This window comes from Phyllobates terribilis, unplaced genomic scaffold, assembly GCF_046119375.1.
Source record: "Phyllobates terribilis strain yellow unplaced genomic scaffold, ASM4611937v1 Scaffold_2__4_contigs__length_985480577, whole genome shotgun sequence".
Taxonomy (NCBI): domain Eukaryota; kingdom Metazoa; phylum Chordata; class Amphibia; order Anura; family Dendrobatidae; genus Phyllobates; species Phyllobates terribilis.
In genome coordinates this window covers 458738839-458765328 of record NW_027362762.1, presented here as the reverse complement: position 1 = coordinate 458765328, position 26490 = coordinate 458738839, and the positions used below count along the sequence as shown (strand labels likewise).

General features: G+C 43.9%; 1 protein-coding gene across 1 annotated transcript; it reads right to left on the bottom strand.

Moving 5' to 3' along the window:
* Window positions 1-2807: 2807 nt before the first annotated feature.
* Window positions 2808-25608, bottom strand: IQCC (IQ motif containing C). The gene is made up of 5 exons (XM_073665705.1): window positions 25476-25608; window positions 16584-16727; window positions 15474-16506; window positions 9914-10011; window positions 2808-4376 (listed from the first exon to the last, which is right to left on the bottom strand). The coding sequence occupies exons 1-5, from the start codon at window positions 25512-25514 to the stop codon at window positions 4338-4340; spliced, it is 1353 nt and encodes a 450-aa protein (XP_073521806.1). The 5' UTR covers window positions 25515-25608; the 3' UTR covers window positions 2808-4337.
* Window positions 25609-26490: the final 882 nt, after the last annotated feature.

Genomic DNA, 26490 nt, shown 5'->3' with positions numbered 1-26490 from the left:
TGTGCATCCTCCCTACTCTGGAACTCTCTACTCCAACATATCAGACTCTCGCCTACTGTGGAAACCTTCAAGAGGAACCTGAAGACCTACCTCTTCCGACAAGCCTACAACTTGCAGTAACCCTTGTTCCTCCATACCACTGCACGACCTCCTCTACCCTCACCTACTGTATCCTCACCCATTGTCACGCAAGGTGTGGGAAAGACTAAGTGCAACATGAAGGAAAGAGGGGGAGGAAGCCCAAAACACTATGGAAAGTGGGAGTGTAGACACCTAGGCAGATTTAATATCCCCCTGCCTACCCTACCATCCCTATATAGGTTCCAAACCTATCGCAGAGCAGGACCCTAAGCCCTGGATGTCCCTAGAGTTTGACCCTAGATAGGGAGGGGTGAGCATTGGTCAGGCCCCACTAGAAACTAAAGACAAGGTAGACAAACAAAGGGGATAAACTTAGCTTGAGCACGCACCAGAGGAGTAATGTCAACTGTCCTCCAAGGGCACCAGAGAAGAAGCTAGCAGACTGCGAGTGCTCCAAGCCTGCACAAAGGTGCACAGAAGTATCACCGGCGATTCCCTGGAGAAAACGGAGTGTTTTTAACTCCTAGGCAAGGGTGTGTCAATCAACAGCAAGAGGGAGGTCGCCGCTGGGTCCTAAAGGAAGGATTAAGAAGGCGTCTGTAATGCCAAGTGCAGTGACCTTCTACCGCCAGATCCAGAGAGACAGTCTATTACACCTGACACACCCGAGACACCTATTCTTTGTAGACTTGAGCCCTCGTGGACAGGGTCCTCTATCCTCCTGTACCAGTCTGTGACTTGTTTTGTTGAAGATTATTTTACTTGTTTTTAACCCCTTTATCCCGAAGGCTGTTTACACCTTCATGACCAGGCCAATTTTTACAATTCTGACCAGTGTCATTTTATGAGGTAATACCTCTGGAATGCTTCAACGGATCCCACTGATTCTGAGACTGGTTTTTCATAACATATTGTACTTCATGATAGTGGTAAAATTTCTTTAATATGATTTGCATCTATTTGTGAAAAAAAATGGAAATTCGGCAAAAGCTTTAAAAATTTTGCAATTTTCAAACTTTGAATTCTTATGCCCTTAAATTAGAGAGATATGTCACACAAAATAGTTCATAAATAACATTTCCCACACGTCTACTTTACATCAGCATAATTTTTTAAACATTTTTTTTTGTTAGGAAGTTATAAGGGTTAAAAGTTGACCAGCGATTTCTCATCTTTCAAACAAAATTTACAAAACCATTGTTTTAGGGACCACATCACATTTGAAGTGACTTTGAGGGGTCTATATGACAGAAAATACCCAAAACTGCACCCCTCAAGGTACTCAAAACCACCTTCAAGATATTTATTAACCCTTCAGGTGCTTCACAGGAATTTTTGGAATGTGGAAGAAAAAAAAATGAACCTTTTACTTTTTATCACCAAAATTTTACTTTAGACCCAAATTGTTTATTTTCGCAAGGGTACCAGGTAAAAAAGGACCGCAAGATTTTTTGTGCAATGTCTCCTGAGCATGCCAATACCCCATATATGGGTGAAAACCACTGTTTGGGCTCACGGCAGGGCTCGGAAGGGATGGAGCACCGTCTGACTTTTTGAATGCAAAATTTGCTGGAAGAATTAGCGGACGCCATGTCGCATTTGGAGAGCCCCTGATGTGCCTAAGCAGTGGAAACCCCCCACAAGTGACACCATTTTGGAAACTAGACCCCTCAAGGAATTTATCTAGATGTGTGGTGATCACCTTGAACCCACAGGTGCGTCACAAAATTTTACAACGTTGATCTGTGAAAATGAATAATATATATTTTTCCCACAAAAATGTTGTTTTAGCCTTCAATTTTTTCATTTTCACATAGGAGAAAATGGACCCCAAACTTTGTTGTGCAATTTCTCCTTAGTACACCGATACCCCACATGTGGTCAAAAACTACTTTTGAGGCACAGTGCAAAACTCAGAAGGGAAGAAGCTCCATATTGGAGTTCATATTTTGCTGGACTGGTTTGACGGTGCCATGTCACATTGGCAGAGCCCCTAAGATGCCAGAACAACAGAACTCCCCATACGTGACCCCATTTTACAAACTACACCTCTTAATGAATTCATCTAGGGGTACAGTAAGCATGTTGACACCACATGTGCCTCACAGAATTTTACAGCATTGGGCGGTGAAGAAAGAATAATTACAGTTTTACCACCAAAGTTCTGTTTTAGTCCCAGATTTTAAATTTTCACACTGGGAACTGGGTAAAAATGGCACCAAAACTTGTCACACAAATTCTACTGAATGTAGAAATACCCCATATGTGGCGATACCAAATATGTGTACTTTTAGTTTTTTTATTCATAATATTATTTATTTGTGGGTACAATATATGTATATATTTTTATTATTATTTTGTGATTCTTTAAAAAATATTTTTACAACTTTTTTTACTTAGTCCCACTACGGGACTTTCACTTTCTGCAGTCTGATCGCTGTTATAAGGCATAGCAATACAGGAGCACTGCCATGCTTTATAGCTGTCAGCCCTGCAGACACAAGATAATTAGATCATGAACTGCGCATGATCTAACTACCTTGCTAGTGCCTGGTGACCCGGATGTTGTCATGACATCAGGTCACCATGGCAACGATCGGGACCCAGCGAAGACGCTGCAGGGTCTCAGATTGAAGTGCAGAGGGGCTTCTGTCCCTCTACTCGCTAAATGCTGCTATCGCAGCATTTAGGTGGTTAAAGTGCAGAGTGTCAGCATTAGTCGGCGGAGATCATGCGCATCCATACGTCCCATGGCGGTAAGCAGCAGGCCATAGGAAATTATGGCTATATCCCATGACAGAAATGGGTTAATATGTACACCCCCTTTTACATGTAAAGCGCCATGGAATAAATGGCGTTTTAATAATAAATAATAATATAACTGTCTGTGACAGATGGACTGTTATGGTATTAAAAACCACATAGTCCAGGTGTAGCAATGGCTAAAAGCCTACCCACATATGACTGGTCAATAACTGCACGATTTTTCAGGTTTAGCCAGTAGCCATTGCCCAGCTTTAGTCAAACAAATACCCGGTCCATGTGCTAGTATGGCAATCTTGATCAGTAGAATAACCAGGCCGGTATAATACCAGGCTGCATTAGGAAGCAATCCATAAATTAACACCAATGTTATTGAAGTTATTAAAACAACATAATAAAAATAAGCAATATTTAGGGTGAGGGGACGCTGATGGTCTATTTTCGACTCTATTTGGGGGATCTCTATACCGCAGGTATCTCAGCATAGATGTATATCGCTTATGGTGTTGCATATATGTATCCACTGAATGCATTTTAATATATGGTGAATTCCAACATTACTTTGGTGGAACTAAGTTTTTTGGCCTTATCAGATATCAACCTTGGATACAATTAATACTTACCTTTGGCAAGTCTTCAATTGAATACAGGGAGTTATTACTGACTTAGACCAAGGTGTTGTTATTGATAATACCTACAAGGTATATCTGTAAGGCTGTTCGTATACCTTTTGTACTGGTACTCTAAGATGATTGCCCCAATGGAAATAATTATATTACAATAGCATTTAATATAGTTCAGCGTCACCAATACGGCATTTTATTTATTTTTATTATGCTGTTTTAATAACTTCAATAAAATTGGTTTTAATTTGTGGATCGCTTCCTAACTGGTTCTGAGATGTTGAGTGGTATTTAGTGTGGAGTGCCATTTTGTTTATTGTGGACATTTGTAATGAATTCATAATACCAGGCTGGCAAGGTGTCTAATGCCCAAATAGGTTTATTAGGAGAATGCCCAAGGTTGGCTTTGAGCACTACCTCTCTTCCTCATTTCATAAGATCATCATTAAAAGACAACATAAACCTGTCTTATGTATGCTGAAAACACACGCTTTCTGCATATTCAAACCTATGGGTATTGTACAAAATATACGTTGCCAAAAGTGTAGTGTTAATGTCTCTTATACACAGAAAATAAACTGGACTTACTCCATATGTTGCTTCTCAAATATTGAAAAGGCTTTAAAACAGACATGTACAATAAATTACAGTAGGTTTATTACTTATTTCTGATATTTGGCAACAGCCATTACTAAATACGTAAAATGTCCATTGTTATTTCGACAGATAAAGTCAGCAGTGACAATCCTCGAAAATATAGTGAAGGACACGATGGCCGTTGTTTCTATCAAAAGTATTGCAACTATGGTCTTGAAGTGTCAAGCTCCTGGTACATGTCTGGCGTGGAGTTGATTTCGGAATCAGAGAAAATCAATCAGAGGCTCCCAATTTCTGTCTTACCATAAGATACTGTAGAGAAAAAAAAATATCATTGCATCACCTACAGTAAAAGCTACTTATTGTAAAAGAGTAAGCATTGCAAGTATGTATTTGTTGCCCTCAGTAAAAGGCTAAATTTGTCAGTATAATTTACAAAAAGAACAAAACATATTGCAAAACTTTTATGAAACTGCATGCTCAAATACATTAACAACATAGTCTGTGGGTTGTGAAAAACTCAACATATACTGTACCTTGTGTAAGTACAGTTACATGAAAAAGTTTGGGCACCCCTATTAATCTTAAGCTTAATGTTTTTTAAAAATTGGTGTTTTTGCAACAGCTATTTCAGTTTGATATATGTAATAACTGTTGGACACAGTAATGTTTCTGCCTTGAAATGAGGTTTATTGTACTAACAGAAAATGTGCAATCTGCATTCAAACAAAATTTGATAGGTGCATAAGTATGGGCACCCTTATCATTTTCTTGTTTTAAATACTCCTACCTACTTTTTACTGACTTACTAAAGCACTTTTTTTGGTTTTGTAACCTCATTGAGCTTTGAACTTCATAGCCAGGTGTATGCAATCATGAGAAAAGCTGCTTAAAGTGGCCACTTGCAAGTTGTTCTCCTGTTTGAATCTCCTCTGAAGAGTGGCATCATGGGCTCCTCAAAACAACTGTCAAATGATCTGAAAACAAAGATTATTCAACATAGTTGTTCAGGGGAAGGATACAAAAAGCTGTCTCAGAGATTTAACCTGTCAGTTTCCACTGTGAGCAACATAGTAAGGAAATGGAAGAACACAGGGACAGTTCTTGTTAAGGCCAGAAGTGGCAGGCCAAGAAAAACATCAGAAAGGCAGAGAAGAAGAATGGTGAGATCAGTCAAGGACAATCCTCAGACCACCTCCAGAGAGCTGCAGCATCAACTTGCTGCAGATGGTGTCACTGTGCATCGGTCAACTATACAACGCACTTTGCACAAGGAGAAGTTGTATGGGAGAGTGATGCGAAAGAAGCCGTTTCTGCAAGCACGCCACAGTCGGCTGAGGTATGCAAAAGCACATTTGGAGAAGCCAATTTCTTTTTGGAAGAAGGTCCTGTGGACTGATGAAACCAAGATTGAGTTGTTTGGTCATACAAAAAGGCGTTATGCATGGCGGCAAAAAAACACAGCATTCCAAGAAAAACACTTGCTACCCACAGTAAAATTTGGTGGAGGTTCCATCATGCTTTGGGGCTGTGTGGCCAATGCCGGCACTGGGAATCTTGTTAAAGTTGAGGGACGCATGGATTCCACTCAGTATGAGCAGATTCTTGACAATAATGTTCAAGAATCAGTGATAAAGTTGAAGTTACGCAGGGGATGGATCTTTCAGCAAGACAATGATCCAAAACACCGCTCCAAATCTACTCAGGCATTCATGCAGAGGAACAATTACAATGTTCTGGAATGGCCATCCCAGTCCCCAGACCTGAATATCATTGAACATCTGTGGGATCATTTGAAGAGGGCTGTCCATGCTCGGCGACCATCAAACTTAACTGAACTAGAATTGTTTTGTAAAGAGGAATGGTCAAAAATACCTTCATCCAGGATCCAGGAACTCATTAAAAGCTACAGGAAGCGACTAGAGGCTGTTATTTTTGCAAAAGGAGGATCTACTAAATATTAATGTCACTTTTCTGGTGAGGTGCCCATACTTATGCACCTGTCAAATTTTGTTTGAATGCAGATTGCACATTTTCTGTTAGTACAATAAACCTCATTTCAAGGCAGAAACATTACTGTGTCCAACAGTTATTACATATATCAAACTGAAATAGCTGTTGCAAAAACTTTTTCATATAACTGTATGTTAAACACATAAGAGGCAGACAAATATGACCTCATTCCTAAGTTAATACACAAAATTCTGCAGTTATGTAAATACATAAAAATAATTTGGTGATCACAGGCAATGCTCCACTGGGACTAGAGAACGTATAAAGCAATGCACAGACCCAAACAGGGCATGATCTGAACAGCACTTTGCTTTATACTTGAAGAAGGCATCTGGAGCAGAAAGGTGTCGTACCTTTTAGTATAGTTTAATGTCAATAAAACAAACTGCTGTACTGCAGATCAAGTCCAATCCTTGGGGATCTTCGGAGTCTTTTTTCCCCCCAATAAATTTTTATTTGGTTTTCTCAGATTAAAGCATTTGTAACTTGTTATATAACAAAGACAGGCAATGATACAATCAATTGTTGCCTTACAGTCAGGAGACCTTTATTATACACTTTCTAATACCAAGGGAGCATTGCCTCTGAATATTTTTCTTATTTACACATTGACTTTACGGGTTACTTGGAGGATACCCTCGACAATCTAGCAAGGTTTGACGCTTCCATTACTGTATCGCCCAATGCGCTATATGGAGATGAGCCCATGATTTGCACAACACCTCAAAGTGAGATCATAATCCAGAATTTTTTTTTCTCGCAATCAGTGTCATATCTCAGATTTATTATGCTCAGTGAGTGCCATTTCTCCTATCCCCCTCCCCCCATCTCCTCTTTGTGTCTGCAAATATGGGGGATTAAAGATACAGCCTATTGGAACTTTATCCCCTGATGACTCCCCTAGCCCCAAACATATAAACAAAGTTTAGAGAGAACTTAGTAGCCTAGTCCTGATGTGTGAACCATAAATAGCATGAAATAAAAGCACGCTTCTTTATTACAGAAAGTGATGTGTTACTCTATAAAAATCGACCAGGCTTTGGGAAAAAAGTGTGGAATCAAGAGACAGGCATCTTCTGTGCAGGTTTCGCCGGCTCCTCCCTGCCTAACTTGACTGACAGGTCTATCCCTATATGCAAATAGTGAGGGACCTGTCAATCAGGCAGAGAGCTGTACATCAAGCGTGCCATTTTTTCAAGCTATGTTGTTTCTCAGAACAGCATAGTTTTCTATAAAGAGGCAGCCCACAACTATTTTTATTGATCGTTTGGGCAGCATAAAACGGCTTACTTGTTTTTCTTTTAACAGGGTTTTCCGGGTTTCAGCTAAATTTCTACTGACACTCTATGTGACTACAGATTGCCCACTTTCAGAATTCAACAATGTGCACATTGTCAGGATTCCGCTCTCTCGCCCACTTGAGCGACTTGCATGGTTGCGGTCACATGACATCTAGCAACTTTTCCATCTTCACTCCGTGTTCTATTGAGAAAAGCGGATGAGAAGCTAATTAACAAGTGACCGCAACTTTGCAAATTGCATACTTGTGACCACGTGACCACCTGCTCAAGTGGACAAGAGAGCGGAATCCTGACAATGTGTGCATTGCCCACTTTCAGGATTCAACAACCTTTAGTCACATAGAGTGCCAGTAGAAATATAGCGGAAGCCCAGAAAACCTTTTTAAGCCAGCAATTTACATGAAACATTATTATCTGCAGAATCTAATTGTTTTTCCTGTAATACATGGCATCAAAGATTAGTGAAAAGACATACATTTACAGCTCAGCTTAAAGGGAATCAGTCAAGGTCAAAAATCAAATAACTGATACAGAGGTGGTACATCAGGTGACACCATTCCCAGTTATATAGTTCTATTTTCTCACTGTCCGCTGAAATGTGCCTGAAAAATACTCTCCCTAGCTACTGTCAATCATGGTGTCGGACTGGACACTCTTCACCTCCCTCTACCAACTAATGAATTTTCACATAGTGACATCACTGTCACGCCCCATCAACTGCACTGCTCCACAACATCAGAGCGACATATCAATGGAGATTTCATGTCTAACAGGGCTGTGGAGTGGAAGTCGGTGTCCATTTTGGTGGAGTCGGAGTCAGAATCGGTATAAAATGGAGCGACTCCAACTCCTAAAATACATAATAAATTAGGTACAGTAGTTCAATGCAGTTTGTGGGGAATATTTTTTTCATAAGAATTTGGGAAAGTTCTAAAATGTCCTATAAATGTCTGTCCTGTTCCTGATCTAAGGGTCTAGACTTTTAGCGGAGATGAATCTGTGATACAGTAAATTTCGGAGTTGGAGTCGGTGTCATGGAAATTGAGGAGTTGGAGGTTTGGCTTACTGACTCCACAGCCCCGATGTCCAAGCATTGCACCTCCAATGCTCCTACACAGTGTGATTGACCTGCGCAGGAGCTGTGCCAGGAAATGCTGCGGGCAGTCTTGTCGAAAACACACTCGTATTTGGGATTTGTACAAGCAGACTAGTCACAGCAGCAGATCTCTTCACTGGGTTACAGTGGGAATTGGGGTAAGGGAAAGCAATTATAACACTTTACTGATTCGGCTATTCATGGCGTTTTTCAGACTGAGGGTAGTACAGTCGCCAAAACACCTGACCAAGTCTCTTTAACATGCAGATTGTGGTTTTTTTTAACCCCTTCATGACATGGCTATTTTCTATTTTCGTTTTTTATTCCCCTTCTTCCAAGTGCCATAACTTTTTTTTTTTCCGTCCCAATAGCCATACTAGCGCTTGTTTTTTGTGGGACGAGTTATACTTTTGAATGATACTATTCATTCTACCACATAGTGAACTGAAAAACGGGAAAAAAAATTACAAGTGTGCTGAAATTGCAAAAAGAGTGCAATTTCACAATTATTTCTTGGCTTTCTTAGTTACCTTGATCAATATATGGTAAAACTGACCTGGCAATACAATTCTCCAGATCAGTACGAGTATGCAGATACTAAACATGTACAGGTTTTTTTTTATTTAAGTGGTGGAAAAAAAAAAAAAAAATACATTTTGCTTTTGTTGCCATTTTCCAAGATTTGTAACATTTTCATTTTTTAGGATCTAGGGCTGGGTGAGAGCTGATGTTTTCACCGATACCATTTTGGGGTAGATACGATGTTTTGATCGCCTCTTTTTAAATATTACTGCAATGTTGGGGCAGCCAAAAAAACTTAATTTTGTCGTTTTGACTTTTTTTCTCATTACACCATTTACAGAGCAGATTAATTTATTTTATATTTTGATAGATTGGACTTTTATGAATGCAGCAATATCAAATATGTTTATTTTTAATGGGGAAAAGGGGGTATTTGAAAGTTTTTATTTTTTTTCATATTTTTAACAACATTTCTTTTCACTTATTACTGTATTTAATAGTCCCCTTAGAGACTATAGAATGAAGCACTGCTATGTATAGCAGAAATCACAATCTCGTATGAACGCCAGCTAAACGCTGGCTTTCACCGGAGGATCATAATGACAGGCACGGGGGACTTCAGCAGACCCCCAGTTGTCATGATAACTCATCGGCGTCCCGTGATCACGTCAAGGGACATGCTGATGGGAGCGCAAAATGACACGCCCCCCTGGGGCGTGTTAAATGCCGCTGTCAGAGATTGACAACTAGATTTAGCAAGTTAACAGCCATGGGTGGGGAAAGATGCAGGCTCTGGGTGTGAGCCCGCATCAAAGGCAGGAACACGACATATGATGTAACTTTACATCATATGTCATGAAGGGGTTGATATAAAACTAAGTAGATACAGGGCAACAGTGTTACTGTAAGTTACTTACATTCTTTCTACTGGCGATTGCTTGTTGCACCCATAACATCTCCATCGCTAAATGACTTCTGAGCTTTCTTAGTTCATTTGCAGTCTTCGTGGTGATCTCTAGAATAAAGTACAAAAAAAATACAAAGATATGCTGTGAGTTAAACAGAGACATACCCTGCTAAATAATAATATATACGTTCAGACATTAACACATGCAGTTTATATCAGTAATGTACAACTTTCAAACCTTATATATGTGATGTACAGCCGCTAGAGGTAGACATAGTTACCATCTCCTCCACTCCCCTAGTTCCTTTACCTTGAGTGGTTTTCCCAATCCCGAAGAAAAGAACTTCTCTGCTCTGTAATGGGGGTAGCTGTGGTACGTTTCTCAGATTTGTTGTGTATACGTATAAGTGTTTGTGTATGCAGTCTTTAGATACCTCAGATCTGTTCTGGAAAGTTTTTTTTTTCTATGTGAAAACATGTTTTAAAGGGTTTTCAAGTTTGGCAAATCTCCTTTCCATCAGCTGAACTTCATGTTATTGCCGAGTTCAGCACAGAGTCTCTGCCCCTGCTTTTGGTATCTGCTATTGTCCGCAGCACTTATGTTACATCGAGAGCACTGCAGTCAATAACTGAGCTCAGCGGTTCTGCTCGAGATGACTGCACAAGCTGAGCTTATCGGAACTCTGCGCTTTCACCAAAATCCCACTGCCACCCTCCGTTACACTCCCCTCTTTTGAGGTGCACTGTGTGCGCATCTATTCCCCCTCCAACCTCCAACTGGCCGTCGTTTACCGACCCCCAGGGCAAGCCACCACCTTCTTAGACCATTTCACTACCTGGCTGCTTCACTTCCTTTCCACTGACATCCCCACTATCATAATGGGTGACTTCAACATCCCCATTGACACTCCCCACTCGTCTGTCTCTAAGCTCCTATCCCTCACCTCCTCCTTTGGACTCACTCAATGGTCTTCCACACCCACCCACAAAGATGGCCACACACTGGACCTCATCTTCACCCGCCTCTGTTCCCTATCTAACCTCTCTAACTCACCACTCCCTCTCTCTGACCATAACCTCCTCACATTCTCTACCCTCTCCTCTCCGGGTGCACAATCCCCACTCCACAAACTCACACACCCTCGCAGAAATCTCAAACACCTTGACCTACACTCTCTCTCTGAATCCCTCCTTCCTCTCACAGACATAAATTCCTTGCACGATGCAGACGTTGCTGCTGCTTCATATAACACCACAATAGCTGCAGCTCTAGACTCAATCGCCCCTCTCACACACACCACACCTCGCACATTCAACAGGCAACCCTGGCACACTAAACTTACCAAAGAACTGCGCCAGGCCTCCAGGGTTGCGGAGCGGAGATGGAAAAGGTCTCACTCCATCGAGCACTTCATCGCATTCAAGCAATCCCTCACTAATTTCAAGTCCGCACTCACTACAGCAAAACAAACCTACTTCTCATCTCTTATATCCTCCCTATCTTACAACCCTAAACAGCTATTTAACACTTTCAACTCTCTCCTTCGTCCCCCAGCACCTCCTCCCTCTTCTCTCATCTCAGCCGACGACTTTGCCTCATTCTTCAAACAGAAGATTGACACCATCAGACAAAACTTTGGCCTAAAGTCCACACAACCCCTCCTCATATCTACTCAACCATCCTCCTCCAAACCCCACTTCTCCACCATTACAGAAGGTCAAGTCTCCTCTTTACTCTCCAAATCACACCTCACCACCTGCGAACTTGACCCAATCCCATCCCACCTCATCACTAACCTCACCTCAGTCTTCATCCCAACCCTAACCCACCTCTTCAATCTATCACTAACAACCGGAGTCTTCCCCTCATGTTTCAAACATGCCGCAATCACACCCATCCTCAAAAAGCCCTCCCTTGACCCTTCCTCTCTGACCAGCTACCGCCCCATATCACTTCTCCCCTTTGCCTCAAAACTTCTAGAACAACATGTCCACCTTGAACTGTCCTCCCACCTCTCCTCCTGCTCCCTCTTCGACCGTCTACAATCTGGCTTCCGACCGCATCACTCGACTGAAACTGCCCTGACCAAAGTCACCAACGACCTACTAAATGCCAAATCCAAGCGACACTACTCCATCCTCCTCCTTCTGGACCTGTCATCTGCCTTTGACACAGTGGACCATTCCCTCTTACTCCAGATTCTCTCATCTCTTGGCATCACGGACTTGGCTCTATCTTGGATCTCCTCATACTTAACAGACAGGACATTCAGCGTCTCCCACTCACGCACCACCTCCTCATCTCGCCCCCTATCTGTCGGTGTCCCCCAAGGTTCAGTTCTAGGACCCCTGCTCTTCTCCATCTACACCTTCGGCCTGGGACAGCTCATAGAGTCTCACGGCTTTCAGTATCACCTCTATGCTGACGACACACAGATCTACCTCTCTGGACCCGATATCTCCTCCCTACTAACCAGAATCCCACAATGTCTGTCCGCCATCTCATCCTTCTTCTCCGACAGGTTTCTAAAACTCAACATGGATAAAACAGAGTTCATCATCTTTCCACCCTCTCATTCACATCCCCCATCCGACCTATCCATCAACGTCAATGGCTGTTCACTCTCCCCAGTCCCACAAGCTCGCTGCCTTGGGGTAACCCTGGACTCTGATCTCTCCTTCAAGCCACATATTCAAGCCCTTTCCACCTCCTGCCGACTCCAACTCAAAAACATCTCCCGGATCCGTGCATTCCTCAGCAAAGACTCTGCAAAAACACTAGTGCATGCCCTCATCATATCCCGCCTCGACTACTGCAACCTCCTGCTCCGTGGCATCCCTTCCAACACTCTTGCACCTCTCCAATCTATCCTAAACTCTGCTGCTCGACTAATCCACCTGTCCCCCCGCTATTCCCCGGCCTCTCCTCTCTGTCAATCCCTTCACTGGCTCCCTATTGCCCAGAGAATTCAGTTCAAAACTCTAACCATGGCATACAAAGCCATCCACAACCTGTCTCCCCCATACATCTGTGACCTAGTCTCCCGGTACTTACCTGCACGCAACCTCCGATCCTCACAAGATCTCCTGCTCTACTCCCCTCTTATCTCCTCCTCCCACACTCGTATACAAGATTTCTCCCGTGCTTCCCCCCTACTCTGGAACTCTCTACCCCAACATATCAGACTCTCGCCGACCGTGGAAACCTTCAAAAGGAACCTGAAGACCCACCTCTTCCGACAAGCCTACAACCTGCAGTAAACACCACTGCACGACCAGCTCTACCCTCACCTACTGTATCCTCACCCATCCCTCGTAGACTGTGAGCCCTCGCGGGCAGGGTCCTCGCTCCTCCTGTACCAGTCGCTGACTCGTTTTGTTAAGATTATGTAAATGCTTTTGTTATGTATATCCCTATCACATGTAAAGCGCCATGGAATAAATGGCGCTATAATAATAAATAATAATAATAATAATTAGCACTGCCGACAATAACAGGCACTGGAAGCAGTGGCAGAGACTCAGCGCTGAAACTGAGGAGGGCGAGTAAGGGCTCATTCAGACATCAGTGATTTTTCATCAGTATTTGTATGCCAAAACCAGGAGTGTCTCCAAAACACAAAACAGAGGGGCGCCAGGTCTCATTGCACTCAGCGAGACCCGGCAACACTGATGAGCAATGTTGTCAGTACCCGGTGCCTGTGAATAGCAGTCACATTACTGCTACTCACAGTCACCGTAGCCAGATTCGGTGAATGTGGACTACTTCGGAGCATCATGGGAACATTTTAATAAATTAGTGAACGAGAGACTGTCTCTTGTTTCTACTTCTGTCTTTTTATGTTTTTCAGGTATCCATTTCTGGACTACATCGGATTCTGTGGATTACATCAGACCTGCATGGGATTTTTTTTTATTTTTTCCAATAAATTGGTGAACGAGGGATAGTGTGGGGGAGTCTTTATTCAAATAAAGGTTTTTTTTCTGTTTGTGTTTTTATTTTTGATTACTGGGTTAGTAATGGGGTGTCTGATAGACCCCTCTCCATTACTAACCCCAAGGCTTGATGCCAGCTGTGATTTCTGACAAATCAGAGTTGTCATCAACCCCAACTACCATTACCCTGATTGCCACTGCACCAAGGCAATCGGGAAGAGCCAGGCAAAGCGCCAGGATTGGCGCATCTAATGTGATGTACCACTTCTGGGACGGCTGCGTGCTAGTATTTTTAGGCGTGGAAGGGGAAAATAACCAGAGACCTTCCCAGTCTGATAATATAAGCCCACAACTGTCTGCTTTACCTTTGCTATTTATCAAAAAAAATGTGACCCCACTTTATTTTTTTAACCATTTATTTAATAAGTTAAATAAGGCTAAACACCCTTCAGTGCCACATGTAAGGCACTAAAGGGTGCAAGTTTATTATACGTGAAGGGCTTGTGACATTATGTATCTACAGGACATCTAGCTATTCTATCTATCTAATCTCGCCATTCTGATGGTTTTGGCAGTGAATTTAATGTACTTGGCTGATGAAATTTCGGGTTTCCTTTGAGATGTGTGAAAAAAAAAAAAACGCGCAGCATAAGCATGGTCCATGTGCCGTCTGAATTTTTTCTCGCACCCATAGACTTGCATTGGCAAGTCCTGTCTGATATACGAGACCATACGCAGCATGCTGCAATTTTTTCCTTAGTCAGATAACAGCTGAGGAAAAACTTGCAGATGAGCAGGGATTTAATAACATTGGTCAGAGTGCAATGCGATGTTTTCTCACATTGCACTTGTCCGATTTATATGGAAATGGGATCGAGGCCTTAGAAAGTAAACCATGCATATATCGTACCTGTTGACCCGGCACTAGCTGAATTTGGCACGTGGCCTTTCGACAAAGCCAAATGACACATTTCAGGCTCCTAAAATATGTTAGTTTGAACAAAATTGGGTTATAAAGAGAAAATTTCAGCAGCTATGAAGATACTGTGCCTAGAAATGTGTTACTGGGGCCTTGTTATGGTTGCTTATGAAAGGGATTAATATTAGGTTACTAAACTTGGCTCTGAAAATCCCTTGTAACATTTCAGACTGATGTAATCCTAGCTATGTGTAACAGGACTTAAGCTAGTAATGCACCCCAGCCTCTCAGTAAGATCTGCATGTACCTTTCAATAGTGGATTTATATTATTGATTTCCCATATGCACTAGTTAAGCAATTCACAAAAAAAAAAACATCAATCTTCTGCCAGTCGGCATTTCGCAGCATGACTTCACATCGGGTTTCGCGTGTAAAAAATATGTCTTGGTAAGTTGCAAAGTAATACCATAGTAATGAAACATAAAAAAGGAAATACATCTCCCAAAATGTAGTGTCAAAAAGGGGTCACTAAATAATCATTATCAAAACACCTACAGCCATAATATTCATAAAATCCTTCATTTTTGTCCATACTTATGGATGGAGGCCAGAGTGTTTCTAGACCATATTTAGCCAAGAACTCCAGTGAATTATGAATGATGATCAGTATTATCTTTCAGACACAAAAACAAATCCTGGGCCATTCCTTCTCACCTAGATTCACATTTTCTTCACACCATGATGAACGGTCTCTTCTCTGCTCCAGACTTTGAAAGGAGCTCATTATAGAGTCAGAATGAGTTAAGGAGTTCTCCATATCACATTTAGAAGTCCTTAACAAGACCTCATTTTCATGCCGAATTTCCATCTGAACAGAGTCCTCCCTTTCAATGTGATCTATAGAGCTTGCATCTTGTACTAGAGCATCAATCTCTTTATAGCTGGCCTCTCGCACTGGAGCATCAATCTCTTTATAGCTGGCCTCTCGCACTGGAGCATCAATCTCTTTATAGCTGGCCTCTCGCACTGGAGCATCAGTCTCTTTATAGCTGGCCTCTCGCACTGGAGCATCAGTCTCTTTATAGCTGGCCTCTCGACCTGGAGCATCAGTCTCTTTATAGCTGGCCTCTCGCACTGGAGCATCAGTCTCTTTATAGCTGGCCTCTCGCACTGGAGCATCAGTCTCTTTATATTTGGCCTCTTGTACTGGACCATCAGTCTCTTTATATTTGGCCTCTCGCACAGGAGCATCAGTCTCTTTATAGCTGGCCTCTCGCACTGGAGCATCAGTCTCTTTATAGCTGGCCTCTCGCACTGGAGCATCAGTCTCTTTATAGCTGGCCTCTCGCACTGGAGCATCAGTCTCTTTATAGCTGGCCTCTCGCACTGGACCATCAGTCTCTTTATAGCTGGCCTCTCGCACTGGACCATCAGTCTCTTTATATTTGGCCTCTTGTACTGGACCATCAGTCTCTTTATATTTGGCCTCTCGTACTGGAGCATCAGTCTCTTTATATTTGGCCTCTCGTACTGGAGCATCAGTCTCTTTATATTTGGCCTCTCGCACAGGAGCATCAGTCTTTGTAACATAGTTGTCAATTATTGGGCTAACAGTATCGGGAAAGCTGTCTTTCCTTTCTGATTTAGTTCTCTGATTAATAAAGGAGATGTCTTCTATTGAGTCTTGGATTTCAATAGGCTCATCCTTCCTTTTCTGTTCATCACACCTTGGTTTGCCTGTTCTATCCTGTGGGCAAAAATTGAGAATTAGAGGTGAAACCAAATAAAAGAGGAGTACATTTAACTAAAAATATTAGTACTCACCAATGTAATAAACTGTGGGATGGATAGCAGCCAATTTCCTGGGTAGAGGGCAATGTCTTCTCCTTCTATCTCTCGCACTACCTCTAAATATTCTTGATGCACCCTTTGTAGCTTCCGGCGGACTAGAAAACCACGGATGTGTGCCTTTTTGAGACCAGAAAGTGTCAATAATTTGGGTAGATATGCCAAAGACAGCAGTGACAGTAGCAAATATTCACTGATAATGGTTGGCATTCTGTGTAATTAGTGTTTGTTATTAGGACAGCAGACATAGGATACATCTACACAAAGATCCCTCTCACCACTACTAAAAAAACAGCCAGTTTTTTTTTCTCGAAGGCATCCTGGAAACACGCGTTGGGGTGGGAGCATCACTTAGGAGGTCCTGCTACTATTCTGGTATGTGTTAAACCACTATTACTGGTACAAGATTACTGGATGCTATATGCGAGGAACGGTATGTATCCCCCAGGATGCGCATAAAGGCATATTGAACCCGCTGGAGTGCATTGCAATCACAGGCACACCTGTGGTTTCAGTGAAAAATAAAAATAAGTTTGGACTTGGTCAAGCTATTTAACCAAGTCGGATTTAAGAAAACTCGGCATGGGCTTTTATTTTTGGAGTGAACTACAGGATGGGCGTGGGGCGGCTCACTCCCTCCAGCCCAGGTCTTACAAGTGTCTCATGTCCACAGTTTTCATTTAAACCTTCAGCAACGGTTTGGGTATGTCAGTTTTTGTGTTTGCAAGTTGCAGAGCAGGAGGCTCTGTGCAATACAGGCCTGTGTGACCTGAACACAGAGCCCAAGAAGGCAAAGCTTCTGACGCACCTCGGAATGATACGGCGGCGCAGTCACCCACAGCAATGGGTTTTGAAACAGACTGTTCTTTGACGACCCAGCTGCGAACCGGAGGATACTGTTTGCCTTTATTTGTGAGTTTTGGAAAATAAAGACGTTTAAGTTAAACTTTACTTGGGCCACTGCCTCATTACCGAACAGTGTGAACACTGCCACACTACAATATGATGGAGAATGCGGGCAGTGTGAACTGAGGCATAACCCAATGCCAGTTGCATGCCTGCCACACTGCAGCCCAGGCCAGCAGACAAAATGGAGAATATCCTGAGACAGTTGGTCCTTACACAGCAAAAGCAACAACAGACGAATAACCTGTTGCTGCAGCAAATTGCGGCCCTAGTGAGGCACCCCCATCACCGACCCCAGAACGTCGTGAGGATTGGGACAAGGTCCGTTCGGCTTTGAGGAAGCTGAGTCAGGAAGACGACGTGGAAGCCTTCCTCAAAGTCTACGAGCGCACTGCGGAGCAGGAGAACCTGCCAACCGACCAGTGGGCAGAAGTGATGGCTCCGTTTTTGATGGGCGACGCTCAGAAGGTTTATTTTGACCTCAGTCGTGAGGATGCCCAGGAAACGGGTGTTTTCATGGACCTTTGTGGACGCCCGACCCGCCACGTCTCAGGAATATGACTTGCTGCAGCTAGTTAAAAGGTGGCTCCAGCCCGAGACCTTGACTCCGTCCCAGATGGTATAGAGGGTGGTGGTCGACCAGCTTATGAGAACTCTGTCAGCCGCTATACAGCGTTGGGTGGGGCAAGGGGACCCGGGCACTCTAGACCAGATGGTTAGCCTGATCGAGCGCTATACGGCCACTCAGTACTTCATACGGGTCTCTGCCCCACTGTGGCTATCACGCCAGACCCTGCAAGCCCAGGAGCCTGGGAAAGGGTCACGTCCCTCTGCTGGGGACAGCCAGAATCAAGCTCATACTGAAAGGGTACCCCGGAGTGACGGTGGACAGAGACCAGTTACTCCTAAACCAGTCTCATGGACTAACAGTGCCTCCACTATCAGGTGCTGCCGGTGCCAAGGGCCAGGACATGTGGCTGCTAACTGACCCCTGTTGAACCCCTGGACTGCGGAATTACTCGCCAGGTGTCCATGTATGCCCAAACAGTCTGCACCGCGAATGCAGACACTACGCGCAGTGAACCCATACTATGCCAGGCACTCGTCAACGGGTACCTGACGGAGGCCCTCTTGGACTCAGGGAGCCTAGTGACACTTGTCCATGCGCCATTGGTTGCTGAGGACAACCCCAATGGTCGGAAAGTGGGGGTTGTTTGTATACATGGGGACCTCCGAGAGTACCCAACAGCGGAGGTTATTTTTTCTACCCTGTGTGGGTAGATGAAACATGTGGTGGAAGTGGTGAAGACCATTACTTATGGGACTGTTTTGGGAAGAGACTTGCCCCTGTTCTGGTCCCTGTGGGAGAATAAAATTAACCCTCCCAGGGTAAATGTCTTTCCGGGCGCGGAACCCGAAGATCCCAAATCAGGGATACCTGCCGTAGGGGGTCGCCAACCTAGGGAGAGAGTGTAAACCCGATACCCTAGAGGTATTGGCAGGAGAGGTTGAGGAGACCCCATTGATCCAAGAGCTGGAAGTGTCCCGGGGAGCGTTTGGGACAGCTCAGCTACAGGATCCTACCCTGACCCGGGCATGGGAAAGGGTAATAGAGGTAAATGGGGTGGCTCAGCAACCTGGTGCAGAGATGGTTTTTCTGTGCATGGCGGTCAACCAAGATTTACTCTATAGGATTGACAAAATCCTGTCACGCAGGGAAAGACTTAGTGCAACACAAAGGGAAAAGGGAGAGGGAGCCCAGACTCTAGGCAAAGGGGGAAGTGGAGACCTCCTAGGCTGATCTAATATCACCCTGTCTCCACTAACGTCCCTGTATTGGCTTTTCACCTATCACCGCACGCGAACCTCGCTCTGTCTTTCCCTGGCATTGGGCCCTGGTTAGGGAAGGGAGCGGGATGAGCGCTAGTCGGTCCCCACTGACCACTAAAGACAACAGAGGGGAACAAACATGGGAAGATAGCTTAGCTTTTAGTTGACTTCAAAGAGATTAACACCCGTCCTCATAGCCCCAGAGAAGATGAAGTAATGAACTTGCTACGAGCCTTCACAAAGGGTAATGTGAGTATCTATGGCATCTCCCTCAAGCAGACAGCAGGTATTTATACACCCAGTCCAGGGTGTTAATTAGCCAGAGGAAGGTAGCCGCTGGGTCCTAGAGAGACAGCCTCTAAGAAGGTGTCTGCAATGCCAAACGTAGAGATCTTCTGCAACCAACAGCAGGGCAACTGTCTGTCACTTTTGACACACCCGTGACGAAGTCGTTGAACAACTAGTAGTGCCTCATTTGTATCGTCGGGCAGTACTCGAGATGGCCCACACACTCCTGGGTGGGCATCTAGGGGCTAAAAATACGCAAGAGAGCATCTTGCAGCGGTTCTTTTGTCCTGGGATTTACGCTAAGGAACAGAGGTTTTGTGAATCTTGCCCGGAATGTCAGCTGACCACACCCACCGCAAGCTTCCGTAGCCCATTGGTACCTCTACCGCTAATAGAGGTACCTTTTGAACGGATTGCGATGATTTGGTGGGACCCATTGTAAAGTCAGCTCGTGGCCACCAACACATACTTGTGGTCGTCGATTATGCCACCCGTTACCCAGAAGCCATTCCACTACGCCACACTTTGGCAAAACTTATTGCCCGGGAGTTGTTGCCATTTTCTGTCGCCTTGGGCTGCCTAAGGAAATCCTTACAGATCAGGGGACTCCTTTTATGTCCAAGGTGACGAAGGAACTGTGCAAGCTGCTAAAAATAAAATTATTGCGCATGTCGGTGTACCATCCACAGGCCGATGGTTTAGTCGAGCGGTTTAATAAAACCCTCAAGTCCATGTTAAAAAAGGTGGTTTCCAAGGATGGGAGGGATTGGGACATGTTACTGCCCTATTTAATGTTTGCCGTCCGCGAGGTACCACAGACTTCCAGGGGTTCTCACCCTTTGAGCTATAGTACGGCAGGCATCCTAGGGGCTGCTGGATGTAGCTAAAGAGATGTGGGAACAGGAGCCTACCCCACATAGGAGTATAATAGAACATGTGGCAAGTATGCAGGACCGGATGGCTGCGGTCATGCCTATAGTAAAGGAACACCTGCTGGATGCTCAAGCTGTGCAGAGCCGAGCATATAATAGAAAGGCCACGGTTAGGTCCTTTAAAGGGGATTGGGTATAGGTATTAGTGCCCACTGAAGAGAGTAAGCTCTTGGCCAAGTGGCAAGGGCCATATGAAGTTCGGGAAAAGGTTGGGGAGGTGAATTACACAGTGTACCAACCCGGGAAGAGGAAACCCGAACAGTTATATCACGTTAATCTGCTTAAAGCGTGGAAAGACCGGGAATGTATGATTATAGATGCGACTCCGTCGTTTTCGTCTGTGGACCCTCCAACGCTGGCCCAGGAGGAGGCCGCAAAAGAGGTAAAGATAAGTGACGCTCTCACGAAAGCAGCAGCGACGGGAGGCTCAGAGATTAGAGCAGCAGAATACGGACATATTCTCCCAACTACCCGGCCGCACCTCTGTCCTCCACCATGATATCGTTACCGAGCCTCAGGTGAGGCAAGCAATCGCGACTGAAGTGAAACAAATGCTCCAGTTAGGAGTCATTGAGGAGTCCAGGAGTGAGTGAACTAGCCCCATTGTGCTGATTCCGAAGCCAGACAGATCATTACAATTTTGTAATGGCTTCCAAAAATTTAATGAGGTGTCAAAATTTCACCTTTATCCAATTTCTCGGGGAGACGAGCTGATCGAGAGACTGGGGCAGGACCAGTACTTCATCACGCTCGATTTACTGGCAGGTGCCACTGACAGAATAGGCGAAAGAAAAGACCGCCTTTGTAACACCAGAGGGCCTGTATCACTATGCCTATTTTGGATTACATGGGGCCCCGGCTACCTTGCAGAGGTTGATTGACATAGTGTTAGAGCCTCATCAGAAGTACGCATCGGCATATTTAGATATCATCTTTAGTACCGACTGGCATACCCACCTGTCTCAGGTACATGTGGTGCTGGATTTACTCAGAGTCACAGGGTTAACAGCGAACCCAAAGAATGCGCGATAGGTCTCGAGGAAGCCCGGTACTTAGGGTACTTGATTGGTCGTGGGGTTATCAAACCCCAAATAAACAAGTTTGAGGCCATTCAAAACTGGCCCAGGACTTTGACTACTAAACAGGTGAGAGCGTTCCTTGGCATCATTGGTTACTACCGCCAGTTTATACCTATTTTTGCAGGGAGATCAGCACCCTTGACCGATCTCCTAAAGGGGAAGAAGTCCGTCATGGTTCGGTGGAACCCCCAGGCGGAGAAAGCGTTCCAAACCATGAAGTTGGCATTGTGCAGACAGCCTGTCCTCACCAGCCCCAACTTCAAGAAAGTCTTCATTGTGCAAACCGATGCCTCTGAGGTAGGCCTAGAAGTGGTATTGTCGTAAGAGGTCAAAGGAGAGGAACATCCGGTCACCTACTTGAGTAGGAAACTTACCCCGGCAGAGAAAAACTATAGTGTAGTGGAGGAGTGCTTGGCCATTAAGTGGGCCTTGGAGTCCCTACACTATTATTTGCTCGGGCGACAATTTTACTTGGTGACGAACCATTCACCCTTGGTATGGATGAGAAATGTCAAAGAGAGGAATGCTCGAGTCACCAGATGGCTCCTGTCACTGCAAAATTTTAGTTTCTTGGTGGAAAATAGAGCGGGGAAGTCGCAGGGAAATGCGGATGACCTGTGACGGGCACCCTGAATGGTGACAAGTGTTCAACCCCACAAGTTTGAACATAGGGAGGGATATGTGAGGCAGTGAGGGAATTATATGCGAGGGACGGTATGTGTCTCCTAGGATGTGCACATAAGCACAATGAACCCACTGGAGTGCACTGCAATCACAGGCACACCTGTGGTTGCAGTGCAAAATAAAAGTAAGTTTGGACTTAGTCAAGCTATTTGACAAAGTCGGATTTAAGAAAACCCAGCATGGGCTTTTATTTTTGGAGTGAACTACAGGATGGCAGTGGGGCAGTTCATTCCCTCCAGCTCAGGTCTTACAAGTGGCTCATGTCCACAGTTTTCATTTAAACCTTCAGCAAAGGTTTGGTTGTGTCAGTTTTTGTGTTTGCAAGCTGCAGAGCAGGAGGCTCTGCAATACAGGCCTGTGTGACCTGAAAACAGAAAAAAAAAAATAAAAAGATTAAAAAAAACCACAGAGCCCAAGAAGGCAAAGCTTCTGACGCACCTCGGAGTGATACGGTGGCGTAGTCGCCCACGGCAACGGGTTTGGAAACGGACTGTTTTTTCACGACCGGCTGCAATCCAGAGGATACCGTTTGCCTTTAATTTGTGAGTTTTGGAAAATAAAGACGTTTAAGTTGAACTTTACTTGGGTCCCTGCCTCATTACCGCACAATGTAAACACTGCCACACTACAGTATACATATATAGTAATGTATATTGAGGCAAGTGTATATAAGATATATATATATAGTGTGTGTGTGTGTGCATGTATGTGTGTATATATATACATACACACACTATATATATATATATTTATTATATACACTTGCCCCAATATACAGTACAGACCAAAAGTTTGGACATACCTTCTCATTTAAAGATTTTTCTGTATTTTCATGACTATGAAATTTGTATATTCACACTGAAGGCATCAAAACTATGAATTAACACATGTGGAATTATATACTTAACAAAAAAGTGTGAAACAACTGAAAATATGTCTTATATTCTAGGTTCTTCAAAGTAGCCACCTTTTGCTTTTATGACTGCTTTGCACACTCTTGGCATTCTCTTGATGAGCTTCAAGAGGTAGTCACCGGAAATGGTTTTCACTTCACAGGTGTGCCCTGTCAGGTTTAATAAGTGGGATTTCTTGCCTTATAAATGGGGTTGGGACCATCATGTGTGTTGTGCAGAAGTCTGGTGGATATACAGCTGATAGTCCTACTGAATAGGCTGTTAGAATTTGTATTATGGCAAGAAAAAAGCAGCTAAGTAAAGAAAAACAAGTGGCCATCATTACTTTAAGAAATGAAGGTCAGTCAGTGCGAAAAATTGGGAAAACTTTGAAAGTGTCCCCAAGTGCAGTTGCAAAAACCATCAAGCGCTACAAAGAAACTGGCTCACATGAGGACCGCCCCAGGAAAGGAAGAACAAGAGTCACCTCTGCTTCTGAGGATAAGTTTATCCGAGTCACCAGCCTCAGAAATCGCAGGTTAACAGCAGCTCAGATTAGAGACCAGGTCAGTGGCACACAGAGTTCTAGCAGCAGACACATCTCTTCAACAACTGTTAAGAGGAGACTTTGTGCAGCAGGCCTTCATGGTAAAATAGCTGCTAGAAAACCACTGCTAAGGACAGGCAACACGCAGAAGAGACTTGTTTGGGCTAAAGAACACAAGGAATGGACATTAGACCAGTGGAAATCTGTGCTTTGGTCTGATGAGTCCCAATTTGAGATCTTTGGTTCCAACCACCATGTCTTTGTGCGACGCAGAAAAGATGAACGGATGGACTCTACATGCCTGGTTCCCACCGTGAAGCATGAAGGAGGAGGTGTGATGGTGTGGAGGTGCTTTGCTGGTGACACTGTTGGGGATTTATTCAAAATTGAAGGCATACTGAACCAGCATGGCTACCACAGCATCTTGCAGCAGCATGCTATTCCATCCGGTTTGCGTTTAGTCGAACCATCACTTATTTTTCAACAGGACAATGACCCCAAACAAACCTCCAGGCTGTGTAAAGGCTATTTGACCAAGAAAGAGCGTGATGGGGTGCTACACCAGATGACCTGGCCTCCACAGTCACCAGACCTGAACCCAATCAAGATGGTTTGGGGTGAGCTGGACCGCAGAGTGAAGGCAAAAGGGCCAACAAGTGCTAAGCATCTCTGGGAACTCGTTCAAGATTGTTGGGAGACCATTTCCGGTGACTACCTCTTGAAGCTCATCAAGAGAATGCCAAGAGTGTGCAAAGCAGTCATCAAAGCAAAAGGTGGCTACTTTGAAGAACCTAGAATATAAGACATATTTTCAGTTGTTTCACATTTTTTTGTTAAGTATATAATTCCACATGTGTTAATTCATAGTTTTGATGCCCTCAGTGTGAATGTACAATTTTCATAGTCATAAAAATACAGAAAAATCTTTAAATGAGAAGGTGTGTCCAAACTTTTGGTCTGTGCTGTATAAAGCAGTATTCACTATAACCTTTGTGATGTACTGTATATAGAGCAGAGTCTCAGCAACTATATCAAGGTGTGTCCAAACTTTTGGTCTGTACTGTACATTACTATATACTACCTATAGTATACTACCTATACCTTACTTACACAGCTAGGGTATATATATATATATATATATATCTATCTCAGTGGTTTATATCTTTATTACCTTCAGTCTGATACATTCAGATACTTCATTCTGATGGCATTGTGTACGTGTCATTCTGTTATTACTCATGCAGCATGCCTAGTCTTATGTTACAGCTGTAAATTGTATTACCTCTATGTGATTCTCGCCCCTTTTCCTTTTTTCTTGTGTCACTCTACAGTTTTTATACTTGTATATTAATAAAATATTTAATTTTAGATTTCTTTCCTCTGACTTTCTATCGGATAATTTGGGGTTTCTTTAGAGTCAACTCATCACTTAGTCTCTTGGCTACAATAATTCCGCCATATCTATATGATAAACATATCAGTACCATCTCTATACCTTCACTTCTAAGATTTGTGCACATTGATTCTGCAGGTTCTGTGATGGTCTCATCTGTCTGAACCCTAGCCTTCTTCCTATACAGCCCTATGTAACCTCACAGAGCAGTGATCGCACAGGAGTGTGTGGTGCTCAGATCTGCACCGAATCCTCTACAGACGGTAACCTACGACTTCTAGAATTGCCATTATGGGGTTAATTGCTTGTCGTTCACCTGCAGGACTCTCGCAGCCGCTTCTTCCGCCTCCATCATTCAACTGCCGTCTCCTTAGCAACTGTTCCCGCGCTTTCTGATGATGTCAGACGCATTCACGCATGTTTAATTCCCAGCGCTAGAGTTTTACCGCAGTATTTCTGATAGACCACACCGCTGTTAGCTGGTGGCCATTATTTTGAAGACCAAAGCAATGTAAACGGTAAAGACTTCTTCATAGAAGTCAGCTGTCATATGTTTTACTGTGACAAGTACCAGCTTGTGTCAGACAACCTGAAAAGCATCAGAACCAGAATTAGTGTCTACTAATATATATATATATATATATATATATATATATATATATATATATATATATCTCTATCTATGTATGTATATGAAGTGAGGATTGTCCCAGCAGAGTGCAAACTATAAAAGCTCTGACCTACAACGTTAGGGCTCCCACAATAATAAACTGACTTCAGCAACAACCAGCAGTAATCTATGGCTAGGACTGCTATAATGCCCTCACTGTCCCCCTATTCAGAATACTGCCCCCACACGCAGTGTGATACCCTCACAATTTCCCCCTCAAACAGTATGATGCCCCCACTTGCACTTTAATATCCTGTGTGCATTCCCCCACAGCATCCCACACACAGAATGATGCCCCTAAGACCACCCATACACTGTATGATCCCCACCACTCACACACAGTCTGACAGCCCCACCCCGCAGTATGATGTCCCCAATGATTCCCCCCACACACAACCTGATGCCCCCACAGCTCCACACAGTCTGGCAGTCCCATCCCCCAGTATGATGTCCCCAATGATTCCCACACACACACAACCTGATGCCCCCACAGCTCCACACAGTCTGGCAGTCCCATCCCCCAGTATGATGTCCCCAATGATTCCCACACACACACAACCTGATGCCCCCACAGCTCCACACAGTCTGGCAGTCCCATCCCCCAGTATGATGTCCCCAATGATTCCCACACACACACAACCTGATGCCCCGACAGCTCCGC

Excerpts from the sequence above, each read along its gene's own strand:
- IQCC (XM_073665705.1), bottom strand. The coding sequence starts at position 25,514 with ATGATGGAGGCGGAAGAAGCGGCTGCGAGAGTCCTGCAG. Across the intron at positions 16,728-25,475 it reads CGGCTGCGAGAGTCCTGCAG|GCACACATCCGTGGTTTTCT; the intron begins GTGAACGACAAG and ends GGTCTCAAAAAG. Across the intron at positions 10,012-15,473 it reads TGAAGAAAATGTGAATCTAG|AGATCACCACGAAGACTGCA; the intron begins GTGAGAAGGAAT and ends ACTTTATTCTAG.